Source organism: Rhamphochromis longiceps, linkage group LG12, assembly GCF_057381845.1.
Source record: "Rhamphochromis longiceps isolate RC_006_pf linkage group LG12, R_longiceps_female_GT1.1, whole genome shotgun sequence".
Taxonomy (NCBI): Eukaryota; Metazoa; Chordata; class Actinopteri; order Cichliformes; family Cichlidae; genus Rhamphochromis; species Rhamphochromis longiceps.
In genome coordinates this window covers 1,751,993-1,778,774 of record NC_140568.1, presented here as the reverse complement: position 1 = coordinate 1,778,774, position 26,782 = coordinate 1,751,993, and the positions used below count along the sequence as shown (strand labels likewise).

The window sequence follows — 26,782 nt, the reverse complement described above, 5'->3', positions numbered from 1 at the left end:
TCAGGGCTCTGTGGGGGCCGGACCATCACTTCCAGTACTTCTTATTCTTATTTTCACTGAAGAGAGTTCTTAATGATTTTTGCTGTGTGTTTGGGGTCGTTGTCCTGCTGCACAATACATTTAGGACCAATAAACAATCATTTATATTTCTGAAAGCGTTCTTTGTTTACAGGATGTTTCACAACTGCCTAAAACGTTTGCACAGTACTGTATATGTACATATATGAACAGTATATGTTCATATATGTACATATACATATACATATATGAACATATACTGTTCATGTTCTGTCTTTTAACCTCTGAAACTCACAGAGAGAGGAGAGATTAATGGAAGTCGCTTTATTAGTTGAACACACCACCTGTAGCAAGTACTGTTTATTGATGAGGACAAAAAAGTACAAATGTGTGATAACACTGCGATCTCTTTTCAAACAACAGCTGATAACTAGTCATACAGAACCACTATAAAATAAAAACCAAGCATTATGGTCAAATAAAAGGAAAAATGATACTCAGTGTACAACAAACAATCACTATCACATCTACTTATCTAGTAAATGATGGAGCTACAGCTACATTTATGTTGGCGGCTTCCAGGTCAGACGTTATTATAAAGCTAATGATTTTTACAGTATGCCATGGCAACCACTACATGAAAAGCACTACTTTAGATGAGAAGTGCCAGATTTTGCTCCAATAATGCCGAATCTCATAGAGCTGTTATTGTTTAGATGAATAAATATAATCCCACAATACAGAGTTAACAACAACAAAGACTCCAGCGTGATTAGCAGTTTCCATGTTTGGAGTTTTAACAACTGATTTGTACACAACACAAAGTTTGGCTCTGACATGTGAGTGGGTGGGGAATCTAGAGTAAGAGTTTATGGAGTACTACAGGCAGTGCTCTGTTCTTCTTTCTCCAAGTCTTTGAGGGTTTTTACAAGGTGAGAAGGGGTAAAGGTTTCAGTTGACCCTGAAAGACACAAGATGCTGTATGACCAGTCTGTTTGCTCAAGTCTTCAATGAAAAGAAAGAACTTTTTCTTTTTCTTCAGTGGCTCATTGTTAAATTCAGAATTTCATCTAAAATCTCCTCACAAACATGAAATTTCCCACTCGTGGGACTAATAAAGGTATCTTATCTTATCAAACAAAACTCTGATTGATCTATCAACCTCTAAAGCAGAGACATCCTCTCTGCTTTTAATGGTTAAAGGATGTCTTCTGGGTAGGCCAAGGCTAAAATATGATGAATTGGAAATATTGATTTAGCATATCCGCCTGTTCAAAAGTAATAGCTGTGAATATAAATATGTTACAGAGCACATAAAATAAAAGTTATTTTTGAAATTCTGCAGTTTGTAAAGTGTTCTTGTAAACCTGCTGCACTTCACCATGGCAACAAGTGTGTGAATTACTTTGTCAGTTTTTGCTTCAGCTGCTTTTTTGTTTCAGTTTATTACATGTTGCAGGATAAATGGTGACACCAAGCTGATTAAATATTTAAACACTGATTGCACTGATTGCATTTGTTCTGTTAACCACCAGACGTCATCATCTTCTCATTAGAGTTGTTGTCTATGTAATTACTTCCTCAGAGGACGTTAACTTCCTGTTTTGTTTTGTATAGGTGGTGCAGTGTGCAGACAATTCTACGTGATGGCTTTTTATTTTCATATTTACAAGAGTCTAACATTAAAGGTTTTTTATCTAACAAAGCATCTAACTGACAAGGTGCACCTAATAACATGTCCAGTGAGTGTAACTACTTACACAGCCTGCTATGATTGAGGTACTTTTTGTACTTTTAGACTTTGTTATGTGGCTGCTGTAGCTTTCATAGGACTACCGAGCTGATATAATCCTGTATAATGGTGGATTCAGAGAACACGTGATACACAGTATAATCACCTGCCTTGGAAGGATATGCAGTGTGTATTTATATAAATTTAAAAGTGTAAAATGTGTAGTGATAAAAGTACTCATGGGGGAAATGTAAATGTATTAACTTCATTTCTCACCTTAAAATAATGCCTCACCCCATATTAACAAAGTAAAAGAGGTTTGCTTGAAACAATTACAACCTAAAGTCTATGAGCTTGATGCTACAAACTTTTTTGCAGAACCTTTTCACTTTCATCGGATTGGAGGAGGATCGTCAGATTCAAGTTTGTGCTCTGGGACACTGAAGACCATTCAAACACAAATGTTATTTGTCACTTCACCCCAATCTCTGCAGAAGGCTACCATCAGAATGTCTCTGTACATTCCTGCATTCATCTCTCCCTTGACCACGACCAGTCTCCCAGTTCCTGCTGGCAAAAAGATCTCCACAGCATAATGTGGGCCCCACCATGCTGCACTATAGTAATGGTATTAGCATTCAGGCCAGAGAGTTCAATCTTTGTTTCATCAGATCAGATAATTTTGTTTCCTGTGGTCTTAGTCTTTGGTTGCCTTTTTGCGAGCTCTAGGAGCGCTGTCGGGCCATTTTCCTGAAGAGTGGCTTCCAACTGGACACTATCATAAAAGCCTGATTAATGGAGTGCTGCAGAAATGGTTGTCCTTCTAAAAGGTTCTCCTCTCTCCACAGGGCAATGCTGGAGCTCAGGCTGGGAGGTGACTGAGAACTGATGATCACTCTGACAAAGGCCCTTCTACACCGACTGGCTGGGTGTCCAGCTCTACGAAGAGTCCAGGTGTTTCAAACTTCTTCTATTTATGGATTATTGAGGCTGCTGTGCTCACTGGGATCTCCAAAGCTGCAGAAACGTTTCCGTACGCTTCCCCAGATCTGCGCCTCGATACAATCCAGTCTTGGAGGTCTACATGAACTCCTTGAACTTCATGGTGTGGTTTGTGCTCTGCACTCTCAACTGTGGGATCTTATACAGACCAGTGTTGGTGGTGTCCAGTCAACTGAGTTTACCACAGGTAGACTCCAAACAAGCTGTAGAAACATCTGACAGGAGTCTGGAGGAAACCAGATGCACCTGAGCCCAGTTCTGTGTGTCATGATAAAGGCTGTAAATACTTAATTAGATGTTATATTTTTGTTTATTTTTTAATACATTTGCAAACATTTCAAGCAAACCACTGTCCTTCGTCGTTATAGGATTGTGTGTAAAATTTTGAGGTGAAAATGAATTGAATCCATTTTAGAATAAGGTCATAACATTACGAAATGTGGAACAAGTGAAGGACTGAATAGTTTCTGGATGCACCGTAAAGTTTTCATTACTCGATCAAGAACGAAAGGATAATTCAGCATCATGTAATACTGTAATCTATGGTTTTTATAGAGGTGAGGATGCAAAATGATCAGAATAAAATAAAAAGAAGTCAAATGAAGAGAGCAGCCCTACATATTTGTCTAATATGCACACTACAGGATTCCTCACAGTGTTACTGGAGGTGTTGGGTCCTTGTATGTGTTATCTAGAAGATCACTTTGTTGTAACTGACAGGTGCTATGAATTTAAAATGTTTTTCAACAATGTTACGTTATCGCTAGAACAAAATGCAGGTTTCAAAGATTACATGGTATGTTGCAGGTAACCCGTGCCATTTTACAACCAGAACACAGTCCTGCCTCAGACAGCTGTCAAACACAAGGGATGGTAGAAATCCAGCAGGAACAGGGAGGATCTCTGTGACAGTCGAGTTCACCTGCAGGACGATTTATTAAAACACTGACAAACACAGATTCTGACTGTTTGTGAAAACCACGGGCATCAAATGATGTGGGGGACAGGGCTACAGCAGCAAACACAGAGGTACACAAAGAACAAAATGACATTCAGTATTTACTTCCAGATGTTCTTTTATTGTACAGGAGGCTCCTCGGCGCCCTCTGGTGAGGCATTGGGGTCCAAGAAGTCTGGGTGCTGTAGTTCCTTTAAATATTTTGGCGGGGTGAGGATGTGGGTGGCGCCTACAGGAAACAAAATTCTCAAAGCTCAGCAAGTGCTGGATGAAAGCTTGTTAATAACGTGAGACACAAACAAATACTCTGCAAAGGTTTTACTGAAAAGTCACAAATGCTCGAGTGTCCACAGAGGTCAGTGTTTCTACACCAAACAACCAGGTGATGTTTCAGATTCAGAGGACACAGCAGAGCCTGGATCGGATCAGAGCGCTTTTGATAAAAATGAGTCGCAAGAGTTTTAAAAATACTTTAAAGTGTATTTTGTCCAGTGCTAGCTGTCAGCCTCATAGTATGGTACGGATTTCAAAATCCTAAATTACTTCTTAACATTCACAAGATTCTGAGAAAACTTGACCTCTGACCTTGAGGTGGAGATTAGTGCGATTCAAACTAATCTAAGATTTCTAGAAGATGCAGCTGTGGCATGAATTTCAAAATCACCTCGTTCTAAGTTCAGTTATAGGGATGCTAAAGATGAGTAGTACTCTCTGTGTTGAGCAAACCAATTCGCCTGTATAAAACATGTGCATTGCCCCTTAACAGATGACCCAATTCTCCTATAAGTATTCTCAGTCAAATCAACTCACCAATCAAAGCCTCCCACTTGCCATTGGCCTGGGTGACCTCATACACGCAGCGCATCTCACTGTATGTCATGCCTCCAATGATGAAGACGATTATCCGGGGCCCTGTCTTCACCTCTGTGGGGCCCCTGTTCTTGTGCCAGTTACCATAGCGAGCACTGTATGATGAGTAACAGACAAACATTTATGCCAAAGTCCTGAGAGTTTTACACATGTATACGTAGACCCTTTGAAACAACGATAGTGGCAATCAGCTTCTTATTTTGTATCACCTGAAATGTGTATTTAGCTACACACCTTGATGGAGCACTGGCTTTGGCAGATGCTTGTCGCTGGGAAATATACGGGTATTGCTTGGGATCAAGTTTGTCTTCAATTGCATCCTGTGGGAAGACATGCAAGTAGCAACAATTTGTAACTGTACCAATTGTAACCCAAAATACTGTTTAACACATTTGTTTCCTAAATACTGACACAAAGCAACAGCAGATGGAAAGTACCTCCATGAGATCCTTGACAAAAGGGGTCCACCTGGAGAGCTGGTAGGTTTGCTCACTGATCCGTTCCTTGCGATCAGGCTTCTTGGTTTTCTTGGTGGTGCCCTGTGAACAAATGCTCTTTTCAACTAAAGTGTTTTTACTGTTGACACATGAGCACCAAAAAATGACTTTTGTTCAGCCCAAAAACATTACTATTCTTTAAAATGTTCATACTTTTTAAGGTACTCTTAATAAACGGCTATCATAGTTGACCTATTTCTCCTTAATTTAAAAAAAAGTCATTCTGCAGACCGTCCTGTAGGCCCACCACCTGCAGGAGGTGTCATAGGGGTCGGGTGCAATGTGCGCCCTGGTGATCCAAACCTCAGCTACCTGAGTCGGCTATCGGGACATGGACCGCCACGCCTCTGGTGGGGAAGGAACCTGAGTGACTTTGTACAATAAATGTGGCCACAGACCTGATGTGATATGATTACACTCAGATAACGAGAGCAGCTGAGGTGTCAATTGACCAGATGAATCAGGTGGCGGGGAAGGATGCTGAACAGACCCGACACACCCAAACATGATCTCTGGAACATCTGACCCTGTTCCAGAGATCTTCAACTTCCACCTCCAGCAGAACTTTGGCAGCTTTCCAAGGGAGGCTGGGAACCATGTTCTCCACCTTCATTGCCGAGGCAGCTGCAAGGAGCTTCATGCTTGTCCCCGAACCACATGGTGGATACTGGAGGTGAAGGAAGCATCAAGCTGAAGATCATAAGCTGATTGCGTCGCTCAGTGCACTAGGCCAGATGAGGAAAAATCTGTTTCTAACTCCAGCTTGTTGCTGCGGTGAATCACCTGTAAACTGAGTCAAACAGGCTCTCGTCCACACCGTCCTCATTCATAAAGTCCTTTACAAAACCGAACATTAGAGCAAACAGCTGGATTTTCCCATTTGAGTGCAGCCGAACAAACAATGAAGGGCCAAAAAAGTGGACAGCATATCCTTGGTTTTAACATAAAGCTCATTGTTGCAGCCAGGGGCAGCACAAAAGTGATCCTTTTAAACAGATTTTCAGTCCCCTTGATTTCCACTGAGTTATCAGTTCTGTCACTAGTTAGCCAACATAAACTAATGCAAATCCAATCCGGTGACGTAACGTTATGTACTGACATCATTCTGATGTAAATAAACCTTTATATGTGTTTCATGTCCTCTTTAAACATCTCCTTGGTAGCCAGGCCTAAGGGGTGGACGAGGTTTCCTAGAAAGCTCTGGATGTTGTAGGGCATTGTTGGCTCCCACACCTCTGACATGTCATGTGGAGATCTGAAGCAGTGCCACTGGATTGGCAGACTGAGATGGTGGTTTTCATTTTTAACAAGGGGGGACCAGTCGGTGAGCTTCAACTACCAGAGGATCACGATACTCAGACACTATGCCAGGGTGCCGGAGAGTTCATCCTGCGGGGGATGGTTGGGAATGTAGGGTGTCTGGCTCATTGCTATGGGCCATTCGGTCCCTGCATAACCATTCCTGGAGCTCGGTCCACATTGCCAGCAGTAAGTTGGACTCATTCCTGGTGCGTGTTGGACTTTGCCAGCAGTTTTATTCATACTTTTTATGGATCGAATTACTTTGCCAGGTGGTGGACGGTTGCACTTTGGTGGCCTCAGAAGCTCATCTCTGTTTTTTGCAGATGATGTGGCTTTGTTGACTTCACTGGATAGTTCGCAGTCGAGTGTGAAGTGGTGGGAAGGAGAATCAGCACCTCCAAGTCTGAGGCCATGGTCCTTAGCTGCAAAACGTGGAGTGCCTTTTGCAAGTCGGGGTCCAAATGGGAACACAGCTGCAGTGATCTGGGCACCGCATTGGTCCATCGTGGTAAAGAGAGAGCTGAGCACAAAAGCAAAGCTCTTGATTTACCAGTCGAGTTACGTCCCTACCATCATGAGTTCTGGGTAGTGACCAAAAGCATGAGACTGTAGTTACAAATGTCAGAAACTGTTGGCCTCTTTGTTAGCGATAGGGTGAGGAATTCAGCCATCCGAGATTGGCAGTCAAAGTAGTTCAGGGATCTGGCAAGGATGCCTCCTTGGAGAGGTGTTTTAGGTATGTCCCACCAGAAGGGGGCAAGAGCAGACCCAGGCCAGCTCTGTTCTAGGATGCCCTCTGGACCCAGTGGAGGTGGTGAGTGACAGGAGAACGGCGGCTAAGCTGTCATCCCTGTTGGACAACATCTCCCACCCCATGCAGCAGACTGTGACAGCACTGAGCAGCTCCTTCAGTGGGAGACTGCGGCACCCACGGTGTGGGACGGAGAGATTTCGCAGGTCTTTCCTCCCCACTGCTGTCAGACTCCATAATAAAGACTTTAACTGATCAAGCACACACATCCATACATATGCAATAATACTAAGTGCAATAATCCTTTCTGTCATCGTTGTATTTTTACTCAGTTGTATATAGTATTTGTATTTGTATTCTATTTTTATCTTATTGTATATTTATTTTATTTTATTCTACTGTATATAGTATTTTATTTTATTCTATTCTGTACAGTTGTGTACTGTATTTATTCTTATTGTATTCTAATTTTTGCCTCATAACTTTTGCACTGTCCACTCCTGCTGTGACAAAACAAATTTCCCACGTGTGGGACTAATAAAGGTTATCTTATCTTATCTTATCTTATCTTAAATCTCTGTGTTCCACTGGATAGGCTGGATGAATTGGAGATTCAGATTCTTTTGACTAAATAAATTAATATTCAGTGGTCTTATCTTTGCAGCATTGAGACATTTTGATGCAGGAAGCTGCAGTAGTAACATTTCCAAATGCTTTTAGCTTTTATTTGTTTGTTATTTATTTTGGGGGGGGGGGGGGGTCATGTTAAATGAGCTGATGAGGTTGTTGGCAGATTTGCTCACCTCAGAGATAATGGGAACACCCATGTGGGCCATGTTGGAAATGATGTCACTGTCCTCCGGTGGGATGTTAGCATGCTGCAGGAGCTTACACAGGTTCTCCTCAGTCACACCTGACACACACAGTGAGACACACAAATGCATGCAGTACAAATACCCGGTCCAAACATGCAATTCACACGCATGGGAACATGCATGTTTAGAAAAAAAGAATGAATTGACAAAAGAAAATAAATCAAAACCTGAGAATACACGTATGAAAAATTAAACTGTAGCAATAGGACACTGTCTAAGGATAAAACTGAAAGACTGGTAGTGGGCTGCCCGTCTTTCATTTGCAGGTGATCCGATAGATAAAAACTAAAAACAGGATGACGGTGGATATCTGACCATTCTTAAGGAAGATGTAGAGCAGGATGATGCGGATCTTGTCGGACACATTGACATTGGCATCCAGCAGAATGGGGACAATGAGCCTCATGGGATCCTTGATCTTCTCACCTTCTGCATCTGTTCCCATCGCGAGATCCTTCAAAATAATGGAGAACAGTATTAGAGTGGTTTCTTGCTGCAATTAATGCCAGTCACTGGTTAACACAGTAACAGGAGACTAAGGTCACAATTCTAAGCTGTATTTCATTTGTAGTCTACTAAAAGTGATGTCACAGGAAATGTTAGAGAATTAAAATTTTTAAAAGTGATTCAATGATAAACAGGAGAGGAGTCTAATGAGTTTAAACGGGCCTTATCTTTAATTACGCTAACATACCTGAAAATACAGTGTTAAAAAAGTTACACTGAGTGGACAGGGCAGAAATGAATGAATAAATGGATGCAGCATAAACTAAGAACAATAATACTATGGAAAAAAAAATGTCACTATACAGGGTAGAAGAGACAGATAGACCCAGCATCTAGTAGCCATCCAGTGCAGACATCCAAAAAAGAATCTCAAGCATAAAGAGTCGAACACCACCGGGCCCTGACATGATTCATGTCTGGCTAAAGAAGCTAACTGCACTGCATGAGCATCTGGTAGCACATCTGGCTTACCAAGGAGCTACAGTGCAGAAGCCACAGGGATCCTCGGTAACAAGGCAGCAGACTGTGCTGGCAGCTGGCTGCGCCAGAGCAGACTGAGCCCCGGGCCCAGAGACCCGAGATCCAAGGGGCCTCCACACCCTGGAAGGGGTCTGACTGAGCCAAGGTCCCGCCAAGCAGCCGCCAAGAGTGAACCAGTACACACCCGAGCACCCAGCCTCGGACACCAAGAACCACCAACGCACCAGTGGGTGGGGGCATCAGACACTGGCAGGGAGTGTGGTGGGGGAAAATAGGCCCCCCACCTGTCGGGGCCTGAGATGTTCTCAGAGGTGGAGTCTAACCCTTGACCTGACACATAAACTTAGACAAACAGACACACACAGACACAAACATGCACACATATAGGAATACTCAGCACTCAGCCAACATGGAGACACAGACATGAACACTGTACACACACTCACACTCCTCCAAACATACTCTGTACTCCCAGATCCAGGCACCATCTCCCCCAGAGGGGCGATCTGTGCCAGACCCAGGAGATGCTTCCCTGTCCTCTGGGGTGGAGATGAGCAGACCGCCCCCGGTACTGCAGCAGCAGGGAAGCCCAACAGCCCAGACCCCGACCAGGATATCTAAATAGATTATTTATCAGAGTTAGTCTCAGAGAATAACAAAATAGCAACCAGGTTTTTTTAGTCTGGCGGCCCAACAGAAGTGTGTAACATCCGGTGTCTTCTGGAAAACATATAAGTCTTTTATACTCTGACAACATAGTTAGTAATTTGTAAATACCTAAAAAAATGTGTTGATGGATCAGAAAACACAACACAAAGCCAGAGTGTTAATGAAACTGGACCAGCTGCTGCAGAGGCCACACCTATGGTTCTGCTTCTGCATCCCTGATTAATGAACTCACCTCATCAAAGAGACAAGACAGAAAGAAACTACACTGAAGCAAGTCCAGGAGCATTTAGCAGTTAAACAGAGAGAAACTGACCAACTGGAACAACAGTTGGAAGACGAGGCGATCCAAAGAGTGAAAATGTGTCAAAGACTGGATCAATATTGCAAGAAAAGGAATAATTGACATAAGAAATGCTGGAACATCAGATAGCAGAGAAGAACAGAGAAACCACCAAGACCAAGGTGAGGTCTGGACAAATATTGGTAAGATCTATGGATCTGGAGGCTGAGATACAGCAATCAGTAGCAGAAGCAACAGCAGCCAAACCCACCTGCTCCAGCAACGTGGGGGAACGCCTCCAAACCAGCACAATGTGCATCGACGCCAAATATCATGGCGAGATATAGATTAGATTAGATTAGATTAGATTAGATAGAACTTTATTAATCCCTCGGGTGGGTTCCTCTGGGAAATTCGATTTCCAAAAAAGCACAGCACCGACAGAAGTTACAGAGTTACAGAATATTATATATACATATATATATATATATATATATATATATATATATATATATATATACACACACACACACACACACACACACACACACACACACACACACACACACACACATATATATAAATACAGAGACAATATAAATAAAATATACGAAGGGGATAAATAGAATAAATAGGAATAAAAATAAAAATACAAGTGAATTGCACATTTCAAGTATTGAGTCTATTGCACTGTTGACTATTTACAAAAGTATTGCACAAAAGGTATTGCACAGTGAGGTGAAGAGGCACTACAGCTTAGTTGTTCCCCCCTCCTTTGTCCCCCTGTCTCCCCTCCCTCTCCCCTCCAGGGAGGAGTTAAACAGTCTGATGGCGTGTGGGACAAAGGAGTTTTTAAGTCTGTTAGTTCTTGTCTTGGGGAGAAGCAACCTGTCACTGAACAGACTCTTCTGGTTGTTTATGGCCGTGTGCAGAGGATGCCCAGCATTGTCCATAATGTCCATCAGTTTCTTTAATGTCCTTTTCTCTGCCACTGTCACCAGAGTGTCCAGCTTCATGCCGACCACAGAGCTAGCCCTCCTGATCAGTTTCTCCAGCCTGCATGAGTCCTTCTTTGCTGTGCTGCTCCCCCAGCACACCACAGCATAGAAAAGTACTCCAGCAACCACTGACTGGTAAAACATCCTCAGGAGCTTCCTGCAGATGTTAAAAGACCTCAGCCTCCTGAGGAAGTACAGTCGGCTTTGGGCTTTTTTATACAGGTACTCTGTGTTGCATGACCAGTCCAGTTTATTGTCCACCCACAGCCCGAGGTACTTGTACTTGTTGACCACCTCCACCTCCTCCCCCTCTATCTGAACCGGCAGTGGACCTGCTCTAGACCTCCCGAAGTCCACAACCAGTTCCTTAGTCTTTGAGGTGTTGAGTTGCAGGTGGTTTGTGTGACTCCATGCGACAAAGTTCCTCACCAGACTTCTGTACTCCTCTTCCTGATCATCCCAGATACACCCCATGATGGCTGTGTCGTCTGCAAACTTCTGAATGTGGCATAATTCAGAGTTGTAGCAGAAGTCAGAGGTGTACAGGGTGAAGAGAAGAGGGCACAGCACAGTTCCCTGTGGTGCTCCTGTGCTGCTGACCACAGTGTCAGACGTGATGTCCTTCAGCCTGACGTACTGTGGTCTGTCGGTGAGGTAGTCGGAGATCCAAGCCACCAGGCAGGGGTCCACCTCCATCCTGTTCAGTTTTTCCTGAAGCATACAGGGCTGGATGGTATTAAAGGCACTGGAAAAGTCAAGAAACAGGATCCTGACCGTGCCTTTTCCCCCATCCAGGTGTGAGTGGGCTCTGTGTAGGAGGTACAGGATGGCATCCTCCACTCCGACACCCGCCTTGTATGCAAACTGTAGTGGGTCCTGGGCATGTTGTACCTGTGGTCGGAGGAGGTTGAGGAAGAGCCGCTCTAGAGTCTTCATAAGATGTGACGTCAGTGCCACCGGTCGGAAGTCATTCAGCTCATTGGGCCGGTTCTTTTTGGGGACCGGGACGATGCAGGATGTCTTCCATAGGGCGGGCACTCTCCCCAGTCGCAGACTGAGGTTGAAGACTCGTTGTAGCGGCTCCCCAAGTTCAGCAGCACACGCCTTTAGCATCCTAGGACACACCTTGTCTGGGCCTGCTGCCTTTCTGGGGCGAAGCTTCCTCAGTTGCCTCCTGACCTGATCCACTGTGACACTGGGAGATGTTTGGGAGGAGGGGAGGGGGGGAGATGTCTTGCTGCTGAGAGAGGGATTGGAGGAGGGGGGTGTCATGGTGTCAGGAAGGGGGGGAAGTGAGGGAGGTAGGAGAGTGGGGATTGGACTCTGTAGTGAAGGTGAGGGTGGGGGGGTTGTGGGCTGGTCAAACCTGTTGAAGAAGTTGTTGAGTTCGTTTGCCTTCTCCACAGTCCCCCCCACTGTGCTTTTCTTGGTGTTGTGGCCTGTGATGGTTTTCACACCATTCCAGACCTCCCTCATATTGTTCCTCTCCAACTTCTGCTCCACCTTCCTCCTGTAGGTGTCCTTTGCTTCCCTCAGGCAGCGTTTCACCTCCCGCTGTGCTGCTTTCATCTCCTCCTTCACTTTGCTCCTGAAAGCCTTCTTCTTCATGTTGAGGACAGCTTTGACTTCCTGTGTTACCCACGGTTTGTTATTTGTTATATACGGACCCAAAAGAGATCAAGGGGCACACCTGTTCTACAGAGCATGTATACGAACAGTAATACATGCGGAGAAAGAGGACATTAGCAGAGAGAGTGTCCAACAACATGACGAGGTGCCCAGTACTAGTGATGGTAAATTCGATTCTTTTTACTGAATCGAGTTTGAATGAGTCACTCACCAAAGTGAATCGGGTTTTTTGAGTCACTGAGTCAGTTGACCAGAGAGTGCAACAAATGTACATTTTCACTCAAACTTAATTTGTTTCTCTTTTCATGTAAATCCTACAGCTAAGATGAGTGATTGAAGAAGAAAAACAACTATTTTTATAGAGCAAAAAAGAGCAAATAAAATTAAGATTTCTAAAGAGAACATTTATTTTATTTTATTATTTAAGTATTTTCCTTTTTTCTCATCTAAATGTCCACTGAGCTGTGTGCCAGGGGGCGGTAATGCTCCTTAACATTGGTTGCCAACCAAGAAGAAGAAGAAGCTGTGAGCCAGGAGGGAGGGGGTGAGTAGCTCAAATGTGCTGCTAGCATGTTAGCAGAGCGATGCTACTGTGAACTGAGGAGCAATTGTCTTGATGTGAGCTTCTGCTCAGGGTTTTTTCTTCCAGTTCAGAGCAGAAATGTTTCTGTTAAGAAACTGGCTGTTTTTCCCCCCCCACAATTTTAATTATAAGCTAGATATATTTGTACTAATGGAATTAGTTTGCTAACAGCCACAGGGATGAGTCAGTGAGTCAGTTGGGTTTGTGAATCGTGATTCACGAGTCAGTAAAGTGATTCTCGAGCATTGAACGATTCGTTCATGATTCGCACATCACTACCCAGTGCTGGATGGGACAACGTACAACATGGCAGCTGGAACAACCTTCAGAGAACATGTTTGTGCTGTTTTGTTGTATTTGCATTGAACAGCATGCAAATGTTGGAGAGTGACAGTGATGACCTTCACACTGAACATTAATTCTGCTTAACATTGTGCAGCTTTAGGAAATGCAGAAATCCTCTTTTTTAATTTGTTCCATTTCATTTGTTTTTCTCTTTTCCTCTTTTAAACTAAGTGATTGTGATTTTGTGTAAAAAGAAGTGGATTTCAATTTGTGGAGAATAAATGAACGAGAGTCATTTGTGTTAAATATCAGCCTATTTATTAGTTCTGATCTTGTCATAATGTTTTTACCTCAATCATTCAACTGATACTGATTTCCCAGGATTAATGAAGATGCGTTGCATACTTCTCCCATATTACTCCAGCCTTGCTGTTCTGTTCTCATGTTGTTCCCCTGCCACCTTGGATGGTTAAGTGGAGAATATCTGGTTTAAACTCCTGGCTTACTTGGCAATGCCCAGAGAGACGATGGGCGAAAGATCGCCTCAAAATTTCAGAAGAAAGAATACTCGAGTGTCACAGAGCTGTTAAAGCTGAAAACCCTTTTTTTCAACCCTCATGTCCAATAATAGCGACAAACCACACTTTCTTTTTAGCTAACATTTTGGCTAACATTAGAATTTGTTTGATGATGTCATACATTTAAGTGTGAGAAATATGCAAAGAAATGAGGAAGGGGACAAATATTTTGTCACGGCACTCTAAATGCTCCCAGCGGTCACACTGAAACAAGACCCTGAGGCCTGTTCCCTCAGTGTTGACAGATCCAACAGAGTTTTGATGATTTACCTGTTCCACACGGCAAAGTTTGTCCACGGTGCCCTGGTAGCGGTTCATACAGTCCTCAGCCAGGTGGAGGTGGGTTGAATACTGAGCAGGAGAGAGAGAGAGAGAGAGAGACGCTGCCAGTCAGGCTGACAAAGTGACCACCATCAGATCTAAACTTTATTAAATTTTAATAATAATCTTAATATTTTCTACATAACGCTTCTAAATGAGCTTGTTTCCTCGTGCTGTTTGTCATGAAGTGTCAGAACCAAATGTGTTGTGGATTATCCACACATCTCTACATCAATATAGTTCACAGCTATAAACAAATTCAACACATTAAACAAAATATTCTCATATGGACTGAGAATAAAAAGACAAAAACTTTATAATAATTTATGCTTATGCTGAGGGGAAAGCAGCATGTTGTATGTATGTATGTATGTACTTCATAGCAGAAGAAGCTGCTGCTAATGTTTTCTTTTGGTTTCTGTCATGTCTGCAGTATAATTCTACAACATCATGATTTCACATTAAATGTGACCACAATTTTGAATAATGAGGTAAACATATACGCAGATTCAGTATTCCATGAACGCTGTTGTCTGTTGTGACTTTAGCTCCTACCTTGCTGAGCTCTTTCTGATACTGAGGCATCTTCTTCAGCATCTGCGAGAGTTCCTTCATGGTGGTCTGAAAGACAATGAGACACCTGCAGTGAATAAAATGTCTTCATTCATTGGCTCACTGGGTATGAAAGATTCTTTCAACAACAACATCAGCTACAAATGATGCTACACAACTAAAACAATAAACCAAATGCTTTTACTGTTTTATTCTCCACTGACTGAACAATGTTTTGAATACATTTATCTGCTTTTTACCCTCATAAGGACCAGGATCATGTTTTTATTCACTTATATGACTTATTATCTGCACCTTCATTTAAATGTCTTCCATAAAGGAGTACAAAGCCTTTCATATCCCAAATATCAATATTTAATTGATTGTAATATTAATATATAATTTTATCATATTTACTGTAATGTTATATTAATAGAATAATTTTGAAGAACTTCAGTTTGATGAGTTTTTGAGGTTTTGTTTGTCCTGTAGGCTGAGCAGATGTTTAAAGGAGTCGTCGGTAGAATTCTGTATATTTAAAAAGAGAAAAAACATTTTTTTAAGGCAGCCAGTGATTGAAACACCAAAGATTTGTACAGTAGTATCAGCCAAAACAGGCAATATCCCACTACAGGCAAGACAGGCTATTCAATTGTATTTTTATAGGACCAAATCAAGCACCTCAAGGTGATTTATACTGTAAGATAAAGAGCCCACAACAATGCAAAGCAAACAGAGAAAACCGCAACAATCACATGACCCCCTCTGAGCAAGCATTTGGGCAACAGTGAGGAAAAACCTCCACCAGAACCAGGCCACGGGAGGGGAGGCCACCAGTGCATCACGTGAAGGTGACGCAGTGCTATAAGGTCACCAAGATAAGGTGGGGCGTGGTAGCTTTCATGTGATGAGAAGGATCTGAAGTTTGATTCTGGATTTGACAGGGAGCCGATGAAGAGGAGCTAATATGGGAGAAACATACAGTCTCTTTCTAGTCCCTGCCATTATTCTTACTGGAATCAATGCAGACACTGGAAATCCCTCAGTCCTTGCTACATAAGCACAACTGAGAGTGAACGATCATCTTGGCTGTTGGTAACAACAGGGCTGGACTGGTAATCTGGAGCTTGTGGGTCAATATCATTTTTGTTTTCTTTTTTGATAAAGCCTACATGCCGGCTGGAAGAGCGCACTGGCACCATGGGTGCATGAAGCAAGAACGTACTGAGGAAGACTAGTTTTGCGTCATTTAAAGTGGAATGTCCTGATGCCCCTGAGTCCTGTGGTTGAGAGCGAGGGCTCAGCTGACTGTCCTCTTTTGCTGCTAACAACGAGCCAAACTGCACGAGAACACACTGATGTGACACTAATGTCACAGCACCATACTGATCAGTGTTATTTATGCTGGAGAGCTAGTTAGCTAACATTATTACTGACAGCCAAAATGCTTGTTCACCCTCATTTTTGCTGCTGGACCTAATGAGGAATGACGGGTTTCAGGTATCTGCGCAAGAAGTGTTGCAAAAGCCAAAGCACGCAAATTCATGAATTTGTCAGTAGAGAGGTTGCAATCAAGCAGGTGTAAATCCACAATGGATCAGGAAACATTGTTCATTTTGACAGTAATGTTGAAACAGTTTGAGGATAAAGTTGAACTTGTCATTTTAAGTCAACTCCCAGTGCAGCTACACACTCTGCACATGCCTCGTGTTGTTGGGTCAGTGAGACAGCTCGATCACCTGTCTCATTGTGTCTTTTGATGTAACATGCATCTTAGCCATCGCCATGACTACACCCACTGCCTTCTGATTGAATGCATGTTTCTGCAACATCCTTATACCACACAACCCTACTTTACACCACACTCGTGTTTAGTAGTAGTAGAAGCACAATTTCACCAACTAACTTACACAAGGCAGCCATTGGAGCTGAATTGCAATAACAACTCCTTTTATCTCCACATTGACTTAATATAAATATTATTTCAAGTTTGATCTACAAAATTTGGAGTTTATTTGCAAAATAAACCATAACTTTTTTTTCTGAATGTGTCTAATACTCCTTAGTAGAGTAATATGTAACCCATATCAACTACTGCCTGTCACATGACCCACGTCAGCTGATTTGAGGTCCCTCTTCTGATTGGCTCCTTTCACGTCGCGGCAACTCTGAAAACCGGCTGTGGAGGGATACTTCCGGGTTCGACTCCTGCTGTGGCTGTGAGCTTATGGCATTTAGAGCGGTATTGGAAAACAAAGCGTTTTCTCTCCTCAATTCATCTTTAAACTTTAAACTCAGCGGTAAGTGTCCTTAATATCTTTCAACCTTTGGTTGTCAGTAACCAGCCGATCGTTTTCACGATTAAAAAATGACTTTGTGCGGCAGCGTTCCCACCGCGAGCAGAACTCCGGTTCATAAACTGCTGTTTTTGAACACTTTTGTTTACTTAAGCATTTTTCTGGGCTTACTTTGAAACAAAGTGCGATTGAATGATTATTGTTATGTGTTGCCTTGAATTCGGCTATGCTGTCTGTTAGACAGTTGTTTTCCTTTATTGTTGTTTTTGTATTGTTTGTAGCGAACGCTACTGGACTGTATAGATTAAGCTACGTAGCCAAGATGATTAATGATTTAACTGTTGTACATTGATTGATGATGATTTATGATTTGCATTGTTACCTAGACTTGCAGAAGAATATATTTGTTTACCGGTAAACTGAATTGAACTTGATGTGCTAATGGACATTTTTCTGACCTACAGGTCAGGTTTTTTTTCCCCCTTTGAATTGATCTTCTTCATATTGAAGTGGCGAGCCGGTAGGACCATCCTTTGTTTTCCCCTCTTTTCCCCCACTTAGCCGTCTTTGGATTACGGACATATTTCCCCATTGTATGAAGCTGGACCCTAAGGAGGAATACCTTAAAAGTGAACTTTAAAAAGAAAAGGACCAAAAAAAAAAGGACTCTTAGCAAAAGGACTCTTGCACAGAAAAATCACAGCATTGATTTATTATTTAATTGTGGACATTTACGTTGTGTGTTGTGTTAATTATTTTTGTTCCCCTTTCCCCTATTTATTCAATATATTTTTGGTACAAGACATTGCAGTTTTTGGTCTCATCATTCACACCATCTAGGCTCCATAAAGAACTATTTCTTCTGTGCGTCAGTCAGTAAATTCATCCATTGCCATAAACTAGTCCTTAAATAACTTAGCGTTACAAATAGTTGCGAGTAAAGTACAAGTTTACAGCTCAGTTTATTGCGTACACATCGATATATGTTTGTGAATATTTTTCCAGTAACTGAAAATCCTATTTGAAGCGGCAGGCATTAGCTGCAGGACTGAGAGGAGGCAGAATAAACCAAAAGTGGCTTTAATGCTGATTTCAAAGAACAAAAGTTTCCAATTATGGATAAAAAATGAAGATTTTGTGCACATTAACAGAGGCTTCTTAGTGTGCTGTGCTTCTTACAGAGACACACAGAACAAATACCTTTCATCTACAAAGACAACAGACTCACTAGTGTGAATGAAAGGTTATTAGTCATTAATAATGCTGACTTTTGATGACTTGCTCGATAACTCGACATACGGGGCGACCGTGGCTCAGGGGGTTGGGAATCGCATCTGTAACCGGAAGGTCGCCGGTTCGATCCCTGGGCTCTCTGTCCTGGTCGTTGTGTCGTTGGGCAAGACACTTTACCCTACTTGCCTACTGGTGTCGGCCAGAGGGGCCGATGGCGCGATATGGCAGCCTCGCTTCTGTCAGTCTGCCCCAGGGCAGCTGTGGCTACAACGTAGCTGCCTCCACCAGTGTGTGAATGTGAGAGTGAATGAATAGTGGCATTGTAAAGCGCTTTGGGTGCCTTGAAAAGCGCTATATAAATCCAATCCATTATTGTTATTATTATTATTATTATTATATGAACTGTCTGAGAATCTTTGAGAATTTAGTGATTGGTGGTAGGAAGTGACTGAGATGAGTGAACAAATGTATGGTCATGTTGTTTTCACTGTAACTATGTGAAGGACGAACAGAGGATCCAGAAAGCCGAACACAGAGACACGCCGTGGCCTTTACCTTTTCTCCAGTGTTCATCTTTTTGCTGGCAGAGAATTCCTTTAGTGAGCGAGTCACAGCTCTGTGCATAGTGAGACACAAAGAGGACACATAAAAGAAAAAGTTCTCAGTATCCTGAGCAAGCACGTTAGTGACAGCAGGGACCGGTCCTTTGTTTGACTGCATTTGTGAGCAGGAGGTGAAAGCCACTTACGTCGACACCTCAGCGATGTGCTTATGTCTCAGACTCAGCCACAGATCGTCATCCTCGTCCAGCACTACCTCCTTCATCCTGGTTTCTCCCATCCCGCTGGTCTCAAACCTCACAGACACGTGTTAACAGACACGTGTTAACAGACTGCTTGATTTTCACATTGTCGCTATTATTTCTATTTGTGTGACCCAAACCTTCAGTCATAACATTAAAAAATGCATGTGGCAGGTGTCAGACCTCCTTTAGTAGCATCTCTACCTGTAAACATCATCCTCGACTCCCAGTAAGTCGTAGGCCATGGCTTGCAGTGTGAGCTCATGCAGGAGAGGTGACACGGGGTCAAAGCCTCGGTCCAGAATGAGCAGCTGAGTGCGAGACTTGTCGGGACCCTGGAGGCACCAGAGCATATAGAAAACACTGCTTTAACATGTAACACACGTCTTTGTTCCAACAGCAATCAGTTTAACCTTTGGAAGAACCGAAGCAGCTTAGTTATCGCCCCAAGAACAATGGAGCCCACAGACAGACCATAACGTCTGTTTCATCCTCTGTGGATGGTTACCCACTCAACAGTGACGTAGTCGATGCTTAATCATGGGAGCAGTCCAGCTGATCTCCCCCAACACTGAAAACTAAAACTACAGCTGAGTGAAAATCTATTTACTATGTGAGTTTATTCTTTTCTTACTTAACTCTAATTAACACGTGTAACAGCTGTACAGTTTTTAATGCAGCTTGTAAAAGAACTAATGATCGATAAAAGCAACCTGGATGTTATGGCAGATTAGAGCTGGGTACGATTTATTACATTGTGTGTAATTTCCTCTGTTTTTCTCTTGTTTCAGAAATGTCCACATGTTTACCATAATCTGGTTCTTCCATTCATTATCTAGTCATTTCACTTCATTACCTCTCCCAAGGTGGGGTCATCAGCTTTGTAGCCATCCAACTTCTCCTGAAGCATCTGAGCCAGAACTGCACAGTCTTTGTAGTCCCTAATCCAAACACACACAGGTATTCATTTATCCAGGTATTAGTTCATGCACATTTTAAAAATCAAACAGCATGGAAGCGACAGCCAGGAAGAAAACATTTGGCTTATTTAGAAATAAGAGAAATCGTCCAGAAATCAGATTCTAATAAAACAGTGTTGGCAAGAAGAAGACGGTCATCCAAATTCAAGCTGTTAAAAGCAAGATAGAGGAGGGGGCCGGGCATCTCAGACAGGAACCACAAGAAATACACAAAAACCCACAGTGTGATTCCTCCAGGAGGTAGGACAGCTCAGTGGGATGGAATAAGGATGTCCTTGACAGGAATATCAACACATATCCCAGTCAGCAGATACTCAACTGAAATAATAGGCTGACAACAGGAGGATATTGATGTCACTTTCTCCACAATGCATGGAGGGTTCCACCCAAAATTACAGCATCACGTGGCTTTACAAGCAACGGAAAGACGCCAGCCTAAAGGACAACACAGAAGCTCTGATCAAGGCAGCACAAGAACAGATCCAGATAGAGACAGGAGTCTATCACAGGCGGCCTGCAGACAGCCTGGTACATGATAGCAGGACGGGACGATGCAAGCTGAGTCAGCACTTGGATCAAGCAAGTGGACTACGAGAACATTTGTGCCGCATACATCCAAACTGCAAGAGTATCTCCAGCATTTTCCAGGAACAAAATTAGACCTATGTCCAGAAGAGAACAGTGTCTTCTGCTAAACTGCTAAACCTCAGAACAACACAAAGCCCTCAGGCCTCTTTGTCTTCTGGTAGAGTTTGCTTTGAGAAAGATGTGCACACCACCCTGTCCAGAAAGCAGAGACTGAAGTCTGATGGTTCACCTCCGATCATGTCTGAGGGGAAAAGGCCTTAACATCCAGCCTGTTATGTTAAAAGTCTAAATGTGCTTTTGCTAATAATGAAACATCTTCATTCTTGATCAGAGATGCAATCAAAGTACAAGTGTGATTAATGTGTTAGAATAGAAATGAGTGTGTGCGTAGACATGATCTAGACTTAAACGTGTGTGTGTGTGATGGGAGCAGTATGGAGCATATTATGACACACACACACACATACACACATACACAGAAAAATCTTGTAAAGTGCATCATACAAAGACAGAAAATGAAATGAAGTGATATTAAAGTTTAGATTTTAAACTTTGTTTCAAATCATGTTTGTTGAAAAGTCAGAGAGAGGATGCTGAGGAGCTGCTGGATATCAGGACATCAGGTCATTATGTGTCAACAACGGTGAACGGGTGTCACAGAGGGACTAAGGTCATCTCGAATGATGTAATGTTCAGAAGGTCAAAAGTGCTGTGCAGAGGAGATAAGTCGTTCTTCCCATTCTTTTCTACAATATAAGTCAGGTCAGGAGATTGGAAATAAGAAGCTGGAATGTGAAGCACAGACCACACCAGAGGGATCAACCACAAACTGTGACGCTGCAAATTGGTTTTGATGGTTTTACTCTATTTTTCTCTGCTCATTTGTGCCATGTTGGATTTCCACTGTATTCCTGGGGGATTGAATTTCCAAGGAATGCTGCTAGATAAGTGAATCTTTAGATCTGATTGTGCTTGTCCTCTCCAAGCATTTTCCTCACAAAGATCAGAACAAAGTCAGCATAGGCTTGTAGCAGGCTGATAAGTATAAGTGCTTTGCTGCTGCTAAAGCTACAGTCTGCTACATTCAAAGTCTGCACTGTTGACATTCTCCAGTTGTATTCCACCAGCACTGAGCCTGCTCAGGGCTCCTGATTTTTAATCAGAGGAGACATGGTAGACACCCAGAGGAGAGAGGCAGTTAGTACTGGGCGAATCCCCGTTGGCTCCATCCAAACCCTGCAGACCTACTGGGGCAGACCCACAGGATCAGAGATCACCACTTTTTAAATAGAAAGCCAATTCAGTCTTTAAAAAAATCAAAAGGAGCTCACCCTCTGTATCGAACTCCTGGATACTCTTTCAGCGTGGCACAGAGGGTGGCAATCTGTTCAGCACAACGCTCCAACATGTTATTCTTCACGTCAGCCTTGAAGGGACTGTAGAAGTCCTGGAAAGCATCCACTTTATCCAGGGAGAAGACCTGACGACAGAAAACAGTACAAAGACGACACACAGTTGTATAGTTTCCCATCTGCACCACAACACTGGATTTTAGACGCAGCAATACTCGATTGAAGTGCAGGGATTCAGCTTTAATCGAACTGAATTTCAGCATTAAGTAATTAAAGCCATTTCTTTACATAGTGCTCAGTTTTCACAGGCTCAGAAATAACTGGACAATAACTGGGCTGACTATTTGATTGAATATTTAATATTGTAAAGTGGTATACAGAGGCAACACTACAGGATACATCCTCAACACCTCCCATGTGCACAGTGTTTCAGTGTTACAGCAGTTCCCAGTTTAATGCAGGCCTGAGTCTGGGTGGTTACTGGTGGTCTTATATAATCCTGAAATCAAACTGGTACCTTGTGAACCTTGTGCAAAGCTGATTCGTCTCCTTCTACTCATTAATAATGCAACGTTCTTAAATCTGGTCATAAATGTGTTACATGGTTTCAGCACAATCAGTTTTCTTCTCACTTTCTTGCAACATGAAAAGTCAACTTGTAGCTCAGTTCAATAAATCGTGGAAAGACAGCTGAGATTTTACTGACTATTCATTCATCTGTATTCAAATTATACAAACACAAAGATCTCAAAACACTCAATAAGAATATTGTTACCCATCAGTCATGACTGATGGTGGCCAGGATCTTACCTGAGACTCATAGGGCAGGAAGGCTATGTGGATCTCAGTCAAGGCCTTCATCGCTTTAGAAGCGCGGGATTTGGTCAAGAGTCCAAACAAAGAGTCTGGGATTGCTGCAAGCAAAGACAAACATATTGGTTTACTTAGAGAAACTGTAGGTTTTACAGAGTAAGAATTAAATGTTTCATTTATTTTATCTGCTTGGCTCAACATGGTGTTTATGGTTCTGGATTCTGTTTCCTTTTCTGTCCAAAATACACATTTGAACAAAGGAGTGATTTTGGGGGTTTTTTTGAGTGAAAATTGTAAATAACTTCAGCCGCATTAAATCAGTCTTAGATAAAAGTATAATTAAGCACGTGTAGTTTTTCTGTCCATATTTACAGTAGTAATGGGCAGCTTATCAAAGTCAAACAGAGGAATACAAATATAGAAATTATTAAAACAAAATACAGCCAAAGATAAAACACGTCATATTAATATGGATTAGGAAAGAGATGTCTCTCACGTTCAGACGACTGAATACTTTGACTTCTGTCAAACATGTGACATTTGGAGCTCGCGTGTCTTTGAGTTACAGTAAACAAAGTTCACCCTGCTGTCAGGGTCACGTCCTTAATAAAGTGGCAATAAAAAGAAACACTTAACCTTTTAAGGCTTTCATGACCACATTGTAGATGGCTCTGTTCAGTCAGAACTGGGACCCGCCTGCTCCCCGTTCTCACTAACTGGTGCTATGACTAATATGAAACATTACCAGTGGATGTGTTGAGTCTCAAAGACTTATAACAGCCACGTTTGGTCCATGGCAAATTATTAAAATTTGCTTGACACCACAGACAGATTTAATGGAAATGGTCAGTAGTTCAGACTGACCAGCTCTTAAGTTCCAAACAATGATTCCAATAAAATCCAGAGGAGGAGTTTGGAACGGTCTAATGCCTGGAAATGGTCAAATCAGCCCCATAAAGTTGTCAATTTAAGTTTATGCGTCATTCACCATAAACGATGCTAAAGACCTACTTCATTAATTAGGTGTTGTTATGGAGCCATGTTGCAATGACCATGTCTGAGTTTAATAAAACATTTCCACCAGACCTGTGTCTGTGTGTGCAAACTGTCATGAAATTTGCAGAATGTGTCTGCCTTTAAAAACATAACTCACTTTGTAACATAGCACTGAAGCAGATAAAGGGAAGAAAAGCCTGCACTGCTGTGGAGGTCTTTTATTCATTCAGCTTTCACAGGCGAGAAAAAACAACATGCTGCTGTGGAAGCTGGGCAGACATTACACATGCACAAAACCTAAAACACTCCAAAGGAATGGAAAAAAAGCCAAAAGCACAACCAAAGTCATTTAACACAGTGAAATACTGTGATAGAGACATGCATGATTGGAAATATGTGGAGCATCTGTAGCTGTTTGGGGACCAGGATGTGTTCAGGGGCCCTGTTGTTGTCGTCTCACTCTGACTGTAACCCCTCTGACCAAGTTTGGATAAAGACTCTTTTCCTGTTTTTTTCAAATTAAATTCCTTTTTTGAAAAGCAAATGTAGGCGTACTAAATTCACGTGGATTTGCACGAGTTAAATGACTGTAACTTTGCCCACTTGTCTACAAAGCACCGCTGCAGTGTGGCGTGTTGGACTTTATTAAAATGTGTTTTCAGTATTGTATGATCTACTATTTTGGACTAGCAGTGGTATTTATTAGTCATAGTGACTCCTCAAAGAGCCTATTTTGTACTATTAAAAGCTGCTAATTATTTTACATTTTGTAAAACTTAAAATTTTAGGATATTTTACTTTCAGTTACATTTATTCAGTTGTATTTATCTCCCAATGGAAAAAAGAAAGACAAAACAGCATCATCCAGCCAGTAACAGCTGTGAAACTATACTGACAGATGAAAAAATACAGAAACCAAAGACACCTGTGAAGATTTTTAAATACAGTAAACGTGCTTCGAGTTAGAGAGTAGTGATCCTGATATGGTCTTAACCTCGTTATATAAAGTGTCCTGAGACCACATGTGTTATGACTTGGAATTATATAAATAAAACTAAATCGTGTATGTTGTGGGTGTGATTTTGGTCTACTCACTGTCAGTGAAGAAGACGTGGGCGGCTTTGTACCTCGGAGTCCGAGGGTCTCTGAAGTCCTCAATCACACCCTCGACAGACTGAAAGAGCAAAGACGAACAGACTAATAATTCATTGCTACATTGTTGAGTGAGTTACATATCACTGAAAGCAAACATCAAACTAAATGTATTGTAGTAAAGGATTCAAATCAAAGGAAAGTGTCGTTTCTAATTTGATGGACAAACATTTGCAATGAAGAAAATCACATAATGAGGCTGTAGAGCAGAGGTGTCCAGCTCCAGTCCTCGAGAGCTGCCGTCCTGCAGCTTTTAGATGCATCGCTGCTCCAACCAGCTGAATCAATGGTTATCAAGTTTGACAAAGGCCTGGTAACAAGCCACCCATTTGATTCAGGTGTGTCGGAGCAAGGATGCGTCTAAAAGCTGCAGGACAGCAGCTCTCAAGGACTGCAGCTGGACGCCCCTGCTGTAGAGGAACTGCTTTATTTACCTCGTCTGAGGGTGTGATCAGGTAGATGGCCTCCATGCTGGGCAGAGGTTCACGCCGCTTTGTTATATCTTCGACAACTGAAGTGGATAAAGAGCAAGGTCAGTGCGTTCATCAGGCTGGTTAAAGTCTCATATCCCAATATAAGACACTTATCATCCCAACAACGATATATAATCACAAATCAAAAAATGACATGGCAACATGACATTTGGTTGTTTAGGAAGAGGGGGAAGATTTAGGAGTGACGTGTTGTCTTGTGTAGTTAGTGTGTAGTGTTGTGGATAGTTTTGTGTTGTGTGTCAGAACAATGAGGTGACTGCTGTCTCCAGATAGAAACAGGAGTGATGCACCTGCTGCTGTCAGACCTGCAGGTATCAGGCTGTGATGTTGTACATATAATTTTAAAATTGTCAATTTATTTTTGCATTTAAAGTTATGAAACATGATTCATTAAACATGTTTGTGGTTGTTACAGTAAAAATATAACTTTTTCTACTCGGATTTTATGTGTTTTGTCTGATTTTAGATCAATTGTGTTAATACAATATGTCAAAATGAAAACATAACTGTAAATTCAGACACGTGAGGTTGTGCTGAAAAGGATGATACCAAACAAGGCAAATAAATACTTTTTAAAGTTGAAATGTGGAGGAAACATCAAAAGGGTTAAACGTTTTGGTTTTTTTTAAAGTAACGAAATAGTTACTTTTCAAGTAATTAATTACTTTTAGAATCTTGTAACTCGGTTACTAACTCAGTTACTTTTTTGAAGAAGTAACTAGTAACTATAATTAATTACTTTTTCAAAGTAACTTGCCCAACACTGCTGACTCGTGTGATTAAAGGATCCCCTCTTGGGGACACTCCCCCAGGACTTAAATCTGGGACTCTCCACCACTCGACATTAGAACTGACGAAGCTTCTACATGTGGCGGAAATTAGCTTTCTCCAAAACACCTCTGATATTAGTTTTGACGTTTTCCATTAAATGGATGGTTCTTAAATTTAACTTAATATCTGAGTTGTTTTTTTTGGGTGGCACGGTGGTTAGCACTGTTGCCGCACAGCAAGAAGGTCCTGAGTTCAATTCCTCCATCAGGCCGGGGTCTTTCTGTGTGGAGTTTGCATGTTCTCCCCGTGTTTGCGTGGGTTCCCTCCGGGTACTCCGGCTTCCTCCCACCGTCCAAAGACATGCAGCTTGTGGGGATAGGTTAATTGATTAATCCAAATTGTCACTAGGTGTGAATG

General features: G+C 42.1%; 1 protein-coding gene across 2 annotated transcripts in view; it reads right to left on the bottom strand.

The window, feature by feature from the left end:
* Window positions 1–306: 306 nt before the first annotated feature.
* The window catches only part of stxbp1b (syntaxin binding protein 1b), a 39,587-nt gene continuing 13,111 nt past the window's right edge, over window positions 307–26,782 (bottom strand). The window contains exons 4-20 of one of the 2 annotated variants that reach the window (XM_085424305.1): window positions 25,535–25,611; window positions 25,044–25,122; window positions 22,950–23,053; window positions 22,119–22,267; window positions 20,076–20,160; window positions 19,424–19,554; window positions 19,166–19,273; window positions 18,973–19,033; window positions 14,891–14,956; window positions 14,285–14,365; window positions 8,321–8,459; window positions 7,934–8,043; window positions 5,018–5,119; window positions 4,815–4,900; window positions 4,521–4,675; window positions 3,816–3,939; window positions 319–979 (exon numbers count right to left, since the gene is read on the bottom strand). In XM_085424305.1, coding sequence (XP_085280431.1) covers window positions 3,830–3,939; window positions 4,521–4,675; window positions 4,815–4,900; window positions 5,018–5,119; window positions 7,934–8,043; window positions 8,321–8,459; window positions 14,285–14,365; window positions 14,891–14,956; window positions 18,973–19,033; window positions 19,166–19,273; window positions 19,424–19,554; window positions 20,076–20,160; window positions 22,119–22,267; window positions 22,950–23,053; window positions 25,044–25,122; window positions 25,535–25,611 — 1,643 coding nt within the window. In that variant the 3' untranslated portion in view covers window positions 319–979; window positions 3,816–3,829. Of the gene's footprint in view, window positions 3,940–4,520; window positions 4,676–4,814; window positions 4,901–5,017; window positions 5,120–7,933; window positions 8,044–8,320; window positions 8,460–14,284; window positions 14,366–14,890; window positions 14,957–18,972; window positions 19,034–19,165; window positions 19,274–19,423; window positions 19,555–20,075; window positions 20,161–22,118; window positions 22,268–22,949; window positions 23,054–25,043; window positions 25,123–25,534; window positions 25,612–26,782 lie in introns of both variants that reach the window. The other variant, XM_085424304.1, reaches the window with a different exon arrangement.